We start from the raw sequence: 12,949 nt of genomic DNA, 5'->3' as shown, positions 1-12,949 counted from the left end.
AAACATTTCGCCTGGTACATGCTTAATATCGGCAAAATGACCGCCTGTTAAATATTGGCAAAATGGCCACCTAAAATTACCTCCTGCTAAATATCTGTAAAATTACAGTTTGCTAAATATCGGTAAAATGATTATTATTTTTAATTTCTTTGCTTGTTTTTAACTCAGGTAAATTTAAACCAAAGATAATTTATGAAACTTTTTTTATTTGTCTGAAATATTAACCCCTTAACTTGAGCTCTCGAGTTAACTCAAGCTCGCTAAACAGGCCAAACTGTGCACACTCGAGATCATTCGAGCGGCGTTGTATTTTACGCTGCTATAATTTTTCACACACGAATATAATCAAGAATTGAAAATAATGTGTTTTTTAACATAAAGTGTGTTTTTTTACATTAAAAAAAAGATTTTTTTCGGCTGGTTTTTTTCAAAAAAAATTTTACGTAAAGGAGTTAATGGGAACTTTTTAAAATTTTATTCAGGGTGCGTAGCCAAATTTTTCAACAAAAAATAAGCACATTTTAAGCACTCAAAAATATTTTTAAGCACTTAAAAAAATATATAATTAGGCAGGGTTAGCAAGTTTTTGACAATTATCTGATTTTAACCGTCATGTTAGGTAAAAAAACTTTTGGCATAGTTTTTGACAATAGTCAAAAATCATGAAATTTTAAATCATTTAAAACGAATGGCGTTTTCATGCGCTACTAACCGACTGTACGCCGAAATAGATTGGGGTTGAATTAATCGGGAAAACATTGAATAGAACAATGTAAACAGTGTCTTTTTGCATAATACGTGGCAGAAATCAACATGGTAAAAGGAAAATTAAGCTTCTTTTAAAAACAACCACTGAAAAAAGGACCTTTAAGGGCTTTTAAAAAACGAAAATAAGCACCTTTAAAAAACGCTACGCACCCTGTTATACTTATTGAGGGCATACATTGAGAAAATATATGAACAGACTGCAAACAGTCCACCCTGAATAACTTTGGATCTAATGATCGGATCTTCACGTTCCACGACTCAATATTAATGGTTCGTGGGAGACTTAAATATGTTAATTAATTAGAGCAGGTGATATTTTAAGTTACGAAATCAGACACAAAAACGTTCTTTCTCAGAACAAACATACATTTCTCTGATGGAATCGGATTTTACGCGAATTGAATCTTATTAAGGGAATTGGGTATAATATAGCCTACGTCACAGGTTGTGTTGTTCCTACTAAATTTAACCCATGAACGGCATTTTCTGCGAGCCTAACTTCAAGCCACAAATAAACAAACGAAGTGTTCGATCGTTTAAATAGCTGCTCGCCAGATTTTATTGCATTATAAGGAAAAGTTATTGAAACTAAATACAACTAAATAAACAACAACAACTAAAACAAATAACAACTACTAATAACAATAACTAAATAAATAATAACTAAATTCCATTCGTTTAGCATTGCGTCATATGTTGTTCCTACTAAATCGAAGTAGTTGTGTTTTTTTCATATTATACCCAATTGAAAATCGTTTGCACAATTATAAAATTCGTTTATCGAAAGATAATGCAAGGCAAAAATTAACTTTATTTATATAATAATAGTTGAAAAAGCTTTGAATTGTAAGATATAAACTTTTTTACATTATTTAGAAGGGAATTTTAAATGGCCAAATACAAAAGCTGAGCGAAATCGGTAGAATAGTCATAAGAAATCGAATTTTGAAAAAGTCGTATTTTTTTAATTCGATTTCTCAAGAACTTTAAGCGAATTTCGCTCAAATTTTGCATTTCGCCATTTAAAATTCCATTCTTTAAAATTATGTAAAAATTTTAATACTTACAATTCAAAATTTTTTCGTCTAAATAAAACTATAAATATTAAACAAGGCTTACTTTTTGCATGGAATTATCTTTGGATAAACGAATTTTATAATTGTGTGCAAAAAGATTTCCATCCGCGTAAAATGTTCAACTAGATATTGCGAAATACGCAAAAAATAAAATTAACATTAAGGGGTCTAAACTTAGAACCACAGTGCTGACCAAACTATTGAGCCGCAGTTAGGAAAATATGCATATTTTCCTAACTGCGGCTTCTTCTAGTCTTGGAGGTCAGAAATCCAAAGCCCAAAGTCAGAAATCCCGGGAAAAAAAGGATGCTTATTCTGAGAAACTAAATTATTGTATCTGATTTTGTAACCTAAAATAACGTCTGCACTAATTAATTAGCATATTCGAGGTAAATCTCTTGAACCATTAAGATTAAGTATTATAGAAGGTAAAGAACCAATCAGTAGATCAAAGTTATTTAGAGAGGTCTGTTTTACCACTGTACACGGAACGCGGTGGAATAAAAAATATAACATTCGATAATTATTTTGAGAATTATTAAGCGTTAAAGATTTAGTACAAAATTTTCTGGCAAGCCAGTTATTATAAGCAACTACAGAATTGAAATTTGACGTGCTGATAAGGTAAATTTTACTGGTGAACTTAAGAATTTTTTTCGAAATTGCGATTTATGCCACCGAATTTAAGTTCTTTTCTCGCGAATTTTTTTACGCGTTACATTTTGTTGCGGAAGAATTAGAAACCTGCAATTACGAAGGTGTGTAAAAAACTTAGGGAACTGGAAAACGTTAATATGTCCGACGATTGGCTGTTTAATACTTCGTTGTGCTGCCATCTGGTATCCGTAATTGTAATTTTAGCAAAGAGTTAGTCCTTCAACAAGATTAATGACAAGTTCGCCAGCCAATCGTCTAGTTTCAAACAGTCCAAATTTTAATTCGTCATTTTAAAACACTTTCCTTTATTCAATGTATTTTTGTCCATTGAAGACTTTTCTACTTATACGCCGTAACAGAGGTTTTCAGTAATCCATGCGGAAATTTAAAACCAACACAACATTCAAGACACTCTTGACAATGTCAACTGATATTCGATTTATTCAACTCTTTTCGAATCAAGCTTGGAAGACATCTTTCAAGATTGCTGTGCGTTTTTGTTTTTACTACAAAAGTGGTACCCTTGATTATGGGGAATTAATGTAAGAATTAATGTTAAATTAATAGTATGCATACAAAATTATGATTAGCATTCAGTAATTAAATATGCAAAACTTATACTTACTAGTTAAAATTGTATTTTAACTAAATATTATTATTAAAAACAAAGAAATTCCTTCAATACTTAATTTTATGTAAGAAATGAAAACGGCTAAACATGAACAACACTGTGCATTTAATACATGGCTGATATGAAAATTGTATTTGATTTCAAGTGATTTCCAAAGCGCTGACTTTGTTTTCTTCTTGATGAACAAATTTAGAAAAAAGAATTATACATTCTTTTACAACGTTTTGAATCAACTATCTATAATATTGAGATTGACCAATGAAGCTAGCATGTACAAATCTATTAAAACAAAACGGTAAGATTGGTTATAAATAATTTATAACGGTATTTATAACAAAACGGTTATAAATAATTTATTAAGGTGGATCAATTAACGGAAAATTAAAATGTTATATAACAATATAGTAAGTCAAAAATAATGTTATAAACTGAAATTGGTAGAAAATTAAAAATAAGATCACAACGAAAATAAATAGCAATAAATAAAAATATAAATTAATATTGACAAATTCGTCTGGTGCTTTGCAGCAGCCTGATAGTCTTTAAAAATAAGTTATCCATCATTAATTATCATAAAGAACAGAAAGACTATAAAAACAACGGACATTCTAAAAAATTGGTAATGGATGTACGAAAATGCTCTGATCATATGTATGAATAGAATTTTTTTTCTTATTCAGATCATAAAATAAAATAGTTTTTAGTGAGTAAATGTGTTTCATAAACAGCTCCCTGCTCTTGTCATATTTTTTTAAAGTTCATGTTTCCAGATTTGATAAAATATCACTTGGTACCTTCTTCCAATAAGCTTTTGAATTATGTTCCATTTTCAGTAAAACATGCAACTTCTTAGAAATTATATTCTATAAAAATTTTAATTGAAACAAATTAACATAAATATACCTATTAACACAAATATCAGAAAGAACTTTTGCAATCACCAGCAGTAATAACAAAGTATTATAAAGTCCTTTTGTTAGTTTTACTAGGAAGGAAAAAAAACTGGGAGAAGATATCATCATTAAGTTAACTACTAAAACATAAGTCAAACATTTACTTTTATTTTAACTCATTATAGGTATTATATAAATAAGGGCTTAAAAAATATTTAAAAAAAATCTTTACATTTTTTTTATCCGCCCTGCTGGTGCTGAGCATGCTAGCCTAAGAAATACATAAATGGGAAAAACTTGTACAGGCTTAAACAATTTTTAGAATATATACTAAAAATACATGTAAGCCTATTGTTTATTGCTCTTTGGAGAAAAAATTTTAATAACATTATTAAAAAAAAATACAAAAAAAAAACTATTAAAAAAAAAAGAGAAAGCAGAAAAATAAAAGGAATTTTTATAAAAAAAAAATTTTTTTTTTTAAAAAAAACTTTATTTTCAGAAAGAAATGCTGATGATAATGAAGTTTTCATTTCAATTCAATAAAAAATAAACTAGACCAGCAGTTCCCAAAAGGTATTCCCATGAACTCTAGGGTTCTGTAAAAGGATCACAGGGATTCCTAAAGTTACAGCTTTTTTTTTTTTTAAAAAAAACCAGTAATAAAGATATTTATATCCACGCATTAAATCATAATTCATGTAACATTTTAGTTATTTATATTAAATTATATATGTAAAATACCAATAAAAAAGAAGTAAAATTTAAAAAGAAAAAATATATAGTTTTTTTAATCAAAAAACAAACAATATATTGAATAAATTTAGAAAAAATACACACTAAAAAAAATCCATAAGTATTTCTAATTGAGCAATTCAAAATAAAGTAACCTAATTCCAGAATAAATAATTATGATTCTCTGATTACTATTATCAACGTGCATAGCAGTTCTTTTTTGAAAACCAAAATTGGAACTTATTTTATTCATTTTCAGTATATGCATACACCTAGAACAAATCCATTGCTTCATTCTTCACTTTAAATATTTTCAAAATAATTAGTTTCTTCTCTGCCTTATTTCTTTGAAAAGTATATTTACAGCTAACAAACCTTATTTTAATACATAAAGTTTGACTTCCACCAAAAGAAGCTTGATTATTTAGGGTTCCACAGCTGTAAAAAATTGGGAATCACTATATAATAATATATAGACTATATTATTTGCATAATATACAGCTATTCATTTGAAGAATCATTCTTCCTTTCCAAAAATAATAATTATAAACAGCAAAAGAAAGAAATTTAGATAGGCAAGAATTTTAATATAAACATATAAAAAAAAATTATGTTCTTTGACAGAGTCAAAATTTATTAAAGATTTGAAACAAATGTTAAACGAAAATTAATAACAATTCTCATATTTGCCATCGTATTGAAATTTCAAGTATTAAGTGTTTAGGAAAAACTTTTTTAAATAAAAATAAGAATGACTAGGAAAATAAAAGAATATTATTTTTTTTTTTTAAGTTTTATTGGATTCAATAATTTTTTAATCTTATTAAAATTTAATTGTCTTTCATTAATTTTTTCTTTTGTTTTGGTACAGTTCACCTAGCATCTAAGACATTTTCTTGTTCTGTTAAAAATATGAGAGGGTACTTCTTGATATTTTTAATATTTATATGAAGGTAAGAAAAATATGCCCAAATGGAATTTGTACATGCCAAGATCATGTTGGGCAATATTATGTAATAAATCAACTCAACAATCAATTACTTAAAATAAGTTATTACACAACTATAAACCTCAAAATTTAAACTAAAAGAATATTTCATCTGCTTTCTTCTCTTATTTTTATTATAAATATTTTGAAGGCAATCAGATAATTACCATCACAAATTTGACAATTTATAAGATAGCAATAAATTAATATTAAGCCAACACAAAAGTATTTCATATAACCTTAACAAATCATACTTTTCTCTAAAGTCTCACTAGCAACCTCTACTGACCTCTTAGCTAGAAGAAAAGTTTATACAATTGATACTTTCACATAGTTCTCTATAAAATTATATTTTATACAGACTATGTCATAAATTTCCGCATATGTAACTGGCAAAGATAGGATTGTATTTTATACAGACTATGACTAAGTGAATAAATTTTTGCTTATATAGCTGGCAAAGATAAAATTCTACTTTACATAGGCTACCACATAAATTTCCACGCACATATGTAGCTAACAAAAATAAAATTATATTTTCTAGTTTACGTCATAAATTTTGAGGTGTGTAGCTGGGAAAGATAAAAGTGTACTTTATACAGGCTACCTCATAAATTTCCACACACATATGTAGCTAACAAAAATAAAATTATATTTTCTAGATTACATCATAAATTTTGAGATGTGTAGCTGGAAAAGATAAAATTCCATTTTAAAGCCTCATTCATTAATTTTCACACATGTAGCTGGTTAATATAAAATTCTATATTTTACAGACTACTCATAACATTTCCAAAAATGTAGCCTGTTAAGATAAAATTATATTTTAATCAAATTACCACATAAATTTCCACTAATATAACTGACAAAGATAAAATTTTATTTTATACAGATTACTTTTTATAAGTTTACATGTGCTATTGGTTATGATAAAATAGTATTTGATACAATTTATATTTGCTATAAAACAGCTAAAAACATTTATTCATTAAGTCGACATAAAAGCTTTTCATGTAGTTTTAACAAATCAGATCTATTTTTAAATTCACGCATGCAACCTCTACCGACCTCTCGACAAGATGATAAGTTGACAGAATTGAGATTTGCACAGTTCTCTATGATCTTAATAATTGTTTCTGCATTGATCTTTGTGTTATTTAAATCTAACTGCTCTAAATTAATCATTCTACCATTTTTTGTTACATCAACCAATACCTCATTTATACGAAATGAAGTCATTCTTGAAATGTCCACGCTACGAAGGCTTCTGATCCACTTATTCAAAATTTCAAGGATATTTCCCGTTAAACAAAGTTTAGACATAGATAAATATAAACTTTCTACATGAGTGGCCGGCAATGCTAAAATCCCATTAACAGTAATATATAGACTACCTCTTATATCCAATAACTTTAGTAAAGGTGAGTTTGAAAGTAGATTTCGCAAATCTTTATCAAAAAACTCGCAGCTTCCAGGTTGATTATATCTATCACATAGTTCAATATTCGGATGAGAAAACACCTCTAGCATAGGAAAACCAGGAAGATTTTCAGAATTTGAATATTTAGAGAATTTTATAGGCATACCCAATCGCAACACTTTCATCTTAGAACAGTTTTCTTGAATTTCTTTTAAAGGAAATGCATTGACACAATCTACATTTTGAAGTACGAGCTCTTCAAGATTGAAACAAGATTTTGAAACTGCAAGCAGAGCTTTCTTTAAATTGAATGATTGTCCTGATAAGTCTAAAACTAATAAATTCTGCCCATGATTTTCTAATAGTTCATCGAGTAAAGTAATTGAAATATCCTTTTTTGGAAGTTTTATTGAAGATACATTTTTACAGTGTTTTTTAAGACATTTGATTACTTGTTTGTCTAAATGCAGAACTTTAGAGAAATTTATTGATTTTAAATTCGGCATTCCAGCAAACAGTTCATCTAAATTTTCAAAATAGTTTAAATTAACCGTTGGACCACAAATTAATTCTTCAGTTTTAAGGAAAGAGCCATTTTTGCTTTTTCCAAACAAAGCATTTAGTGGCAAAGATCCATCAATTTTACGCCAAAAATGAGCATCTTGACAGACCAATTCCCATGCTTTGCAAACCTTTGAGATTGAAGATAAAAAATATTTTTGGTTTTCAGATTGAAGGATGTAGTTAAAAATAATGAGAAGTATTTCTTTGGGTAAATCTAGTATATGCGCCATTGTTTATAATAAACACAATTATTAACCACAAAAGCGCAATTAAAAATTGCAGACATAAATACAGTTAAACTACAAGTATGAAATTGAAAATGTTAGCGTAAATATTTTATTAAGCACTCAAAATTATAGTATAAGAGCAGAATGGCATATTTTGAATTTTACCACTTCAAGATCGAAATAGCAAACAAATAAAAGTTGTAGTTGTAGTAAATGGTTTTCTGAATTCAAAAAGTAGATAATGCTGGATCTCTTGCTTTCTCTTGTAATCTTTTTAATGTAATTATAATGAACGTTGCTAGTGCTGCCATCTAGTAGTAACAAAATCAAATGTGCAAAATTAATACAAGAAAAGAAAAAGGCATGCCTGGTACTGCCATCTATTTGTAACAAAATGAACTTTAAAGAACATTAAGTTAAATGTTAAATTTGAACTGTTATGTCACCCGTTAAAATTTATATTATAATAATATAGGCATGAAAGAATGTCATTCATTTATTGTTCAATGAAAATCAGATATTTTGTAACGTTTTATATGAATATCGATATAAAAAAAAAGTATTTTTTTTTGTACTCGTATCTTTACTTTGAATATATTGTCATCTGGTTAAAATTGCCGAAGTACACAACATTGATTATATAATAAAATTTATAACTGCAAGGGTGGACTGGCCCACTAAGATATGCCCTGATGCACCCACCACTCCAGTTACTTTCGGTTAAAATAAAATTTTAAAAAAAAACAAGAAAAGAAAACAATTTATATTAATTTTGTTTAGAATCTTTGCTTTTCTGAAGAAAAAAATTGCAAATGAATGTTTTGTATTGTAGTAAAAAAAATATTTTTCTTGGGACTGAATTTACGAAACAAAATTAAGTAACTGAAATTTAATTTTCATTTTAGTTTTGATCAGCAGGATTTTAACAATATTCTATAAGAGCAATGGCTGGAGGAACACCTTCCTTGCATACATATGTGTAGATAATTTAAAAAAAAAGTATTTAGATGCAGTGGGAATTTTTTGTTTTAAATCTTTCTCAATGTTTCAAACCAAATCTATTCAACAAATTTCAACATGCTGTATACTACCATGCCATTGAAAAAACAACGTAAATGCTCCACGATAGATTTCGAGAGAAGTTATTTTAAAACTATTCTCTTTCTAATGTTGATGCTATGAACACTGAAATAGAATCTAAGGAAAATCGATAAAGAGAAAAAAAAATTTGAGGGATTTTTGCACGCAGTCTGTATGTCTGTCTTCGGAAAAGAAAAGAAAAAAAAGAAAGAAGAAAAATTTAGTTTACCGATTGGAATTTGATCGTGGAATTTACCGCTTAGAATTTGATCTTTTTTCCATGTAACGAAATATTTTAAGCAAATTGAAATAAAAATTTTGGCAAATAAAATTTTTTATATTATTCTACTTACAATAAGATTAATTTCGTTTCGCGTTTTTTATTAAATTTATATTTTTTTTAACTTCTCAAAATTTACAGATGATTAAAAAAACTTGTTGCTGTTGTTCAGTTACGTCGCACTAGAGCTGCACAATGGGCTATTGGCGACGATCTGGGAAACATCCCTGAAGATGATCCGAAGACATACCATCACAATTTTGATCCTCTGCAGAGGGGATGGCACCCCCGCTTCGGTAGCCCGACGACCTGCACGCGAAGTCGAGCACTTTACGGTAGAACAGTTCAACGAGGACCAATACCGCACACCCTCGGTCCCTACGCAGACTGATCCAAGTAGCCACGCACCCGCACACTGACAGCAGTCAGTGATGCTTGACTTCAGTGATCTGCTGGGAATCGTGTCTTAACGATCAGTCCACTGAGGGACTAAAAAAACTTAAAGTGTTAACTTAAGGTTAAGGTGTTCAAATTTTTCACCCAAGAAATTACTCAATTTTTAAAAATAATTCTTTCTGTGGATTTTCACTTTTTCGATTCTAATTTTTTCCTTGCCTGGGTTTCAATTTATTACTATGTTTTGAAAGCTTATATGTTAGATACAGCTCAGATTTGGATGACTCTTAAAACCCATTATAAATGATAAAAAACGCCCTTGTAATGTAAAAAAAAAAATCTTATAATTAAGCAAAAGTCTTAATCCGACACATTATCTCTTTCCTAAATTTACATGTAACATAACATTGAATTAAAATTCATATTTCACTCATATTATTAGCCCCGCGAAGACATCTGTTTATGCTTTAATGCTGGTTAATTGAAACTATACAAGGCAAAAGTTATCAAAACAGGTATAAAAAAAATAAGTAAATAAGTGTTACGATTTATAACATACTATACCATTTGTTGAAATTCTAAAAATAAAATATGTTAATAAAAGACTAAAGAGAAAATTTTAAAGTGACTCTTCTATCTAAAAAACCTTTTTTTGCAAATTTCTACTCAAGTATTCACGGTGTTATTATGCAACCGCATGTAAATGTACAATAATGCTGTCTTGCCAATCGAAGCACAGAAAAAATTTAAGCAATAAATAGAAAAAAAAGTAATTCAAGATAAAAGTAATTCAAGAAAGTTTGTCATGTCCCTATACTAGCCCTCCACTCCCCTTTCAACATTTAATGTTTTTCATTTTTTTATTTATTTTTTCGTGTACACCACTTTACATAGAAAAATCAGATAAAGTTACATTATTTTCAATAGAAAAAAAAATTTAAACGAACAAAAATTGGCAATTTGAAAATTTTTGTGAATGAATGAATTTTGAAAACAACTTGCGTATGAACATTAATATTGTAAAATGCAAAAAAGCAAAAATAAAATGATTAATTCCAAAAGAATTTCAAAATATAAAAAAAAATTAGAAGAAAAAATTACCCTAAAATTTCGAAAAACACACCAAATTTTTCAAAGCACCCCCCTCCCCAAAAAAATCGAATTTCAAAATAAGATGTCTAAAAATACAGATGTCATCGAAATGCAGACCTTAATAATTACTTTTAAAAAAAAAATGATCAATATGGCAGGGAAAGCAAAAAAGATTACGAAATTACTTTTTCCGTTTTGAGGGTCATTTGATATCGTAATTACAACATTTGCAGATATCTCTCTGACAATAGATCACGATAAATTCACTTACATTTACCCTCCTAAACGATATCTATCAATATTCTTTTTTCCGGGTTCAATCTGTGAAGGTGTTAATTGGGTCAGTTAGAAGTCGATACGAAAACTCCGATTTAAGTCACCTAAGACCCACAGAAGTGTTCACCACGCATGGATTGAGCCATCAAATACCCTGAAGTTCCCCTTAATTGAGAATTTTAGAATTGCGCGCGTGCACAGCGACTACACTGAAGTGTGTATTCTTAATTGAAGGGGAGTAATTTGGATAAGAAAATTTCAACTTTGAAATATTTAGTCGTGATGGATTTGTTACGTAACTGTATGTGTTATTGGTAATCATTTGCATCATCGGAATTTAGTTCTTTACTTGTGAGAAACATTACTCCTATTTTGTTAAAAAGTTAGGTTCCATTGCATGTTGCTTTAAGCTTTGGGATAAGTTTTGAAATTTAATGGCGATGCAGTGTAACGAATCAAGTTATATTAAAAAAAACAGTTCTTTTTATTAAAAAAAAGAAGATTTATTTGACAACCACGCATAAACTAAACAAAATTAAATTTAGAAAAGAATCTTGTACTTCACCATCTAAATATATATACAAAAAAAAAAATTAAATACTCATAATGCTATGATATTTCATTGACTATTAAAGGCTGTCATAAATTTCGCTATACGTACCACATACGAGGATCTGCATATTCTTGACTGTATTATTCTTAAATATTAAATAAAAGTTGTGATCACAGTACTTTGATCACTGGTTGCCCATTGGTTAAATGCTTTTTCTTTCTGGATTGACTTCGTTAAACGGCCCAACATTTCATCGGCTGTTCAACGACGGTTATAAAATAAAATATTACAAATGCAATAATTTTAAATTAATGCAGAATTTTTAACCCTTGAATGTTACTCCTTGTAGAAAAGTCTCTTTATTAATTTAATGCTATAAATATATATTTCAATAGGAAAAAAAATTCTTTTTTCAATTTATATCTAATTTTATACGACTTAGTTGATAAAACTGGGTATTAATATATGGGGTAATATACTTTCAAAAAAATAGTTTTTTTATCCACAAAAATATAAGTTTTATCATATTAAATGTTTATTTTTCGGACTAATTCATCATACAAATAAAAAACTAAGCACTTTTTTTCACGTGGTTGCATGGGAAAAAAAGATAACACTTTAGGAACCGGTTTTGTAAAATTTTATACAATTTACTATTTCTGTAAAATATGGGGTAACCAAAAAAGATACAATAATATATAATTATTTTTTAAAAATAATAAAAAATTGAAAGTGAAAAAAGGTACTTTTATTCTATTTATTTAAGCCAACATTTCATTAAGACAGGGCTCGAAGAAAGTCAGAAATTTTACCCGTCCCCGAGGACGGCTTGTCCAACAATGTACCCGTCCTCCTTTGAAACTAACCCGTAGCTTCTAAATAAATAAAAATATAATTTTCTCTTATTTATTACGAACATTTATATGAATTGCACAATGAATTAGTAGTTATTAGGATTACAAATACTAGGTTACTAATAGTAAAACCTAGTATTTCTTTTATGAAATAATTTATTTCTTTTATGAAATAATTTAAATTACAAAGGTCAAGTTATCTGGAATATCAATTTATCCGAGGGTACTTCGTTTTTTAAATGAAACAAATAGGACGTTTGCCAGTTCCACAATCAAGCCACTGATTTACAGAGATTTCTGCACAGAAATCTGAAAGGGGTTTTCCATTTAGGTGGATGTTCATAATTGCGTTTAACGCTTCTTGTTTAAGACCAGTACGTAATGTGTTTTTTTGTAAGCTCATTGCTGAAAAGCCTCTTTCAACCACTGCAGTACTCCCTGACAGAGAAAACATCAATT

At 28.4% G+C, this 12,949-nt stretch overlaps 1 protein-coding gene across 1 annotated transcript; it reads right to left on the bottom strand.

Annotated features, from left to right (window-relative positions):
* Positions 1–5,690: 5,690 nt before the first annotated feature.
* LOC107439573 (F-box/LRR-repeat protein 6) lies at positions 5,691–8,194 on the bottom strand. The gene has a single exon (XM_043055675.2). The coding sequence runs from the start codon at positions 7,960–7,962 to the stop codon at positions 6,730–6,732; it is 1,233 nt and encodes a 410-aa protein (XP_042911609.1). The 5' UTR covers positions 7,963–8,194; the 3' UTR covers positions 5,691–6,729.
* Between the last annotated feature and the right edge of the window lie 4,755 nt (positions 8,195–12,949).

The sequence above is a fragment of the Parasteatoda tepidariorum genome, chromosome 10 (assembly GCF_043381705.1).
Source record: "Parasteatoda tepidariorum isolate YZ-2023 chromosome 10, CAS_Ptep_4.0, whole genome shotgun sequence".
NCBI lineage: Eukaryota > Metazoa > Arthropoda > Arachnida > Araneae > Theridiidae > Parasteatoda > Parasteatoda tepidariorum.
Note: the sequence above shows the minus strand (reverse complement) of the source record. Positions and strands in the feature narration are given on the sequence as shown.

Excerpts from the sequence above, each read along its gene's own strand:
- LOC107439573 (XM_043055675.2), bottom strand. The coding sequence starts at position 7,962 with ATGGCGCATATACTAGATTTACCCAAAGAAATACTTCTCATTATTTTT.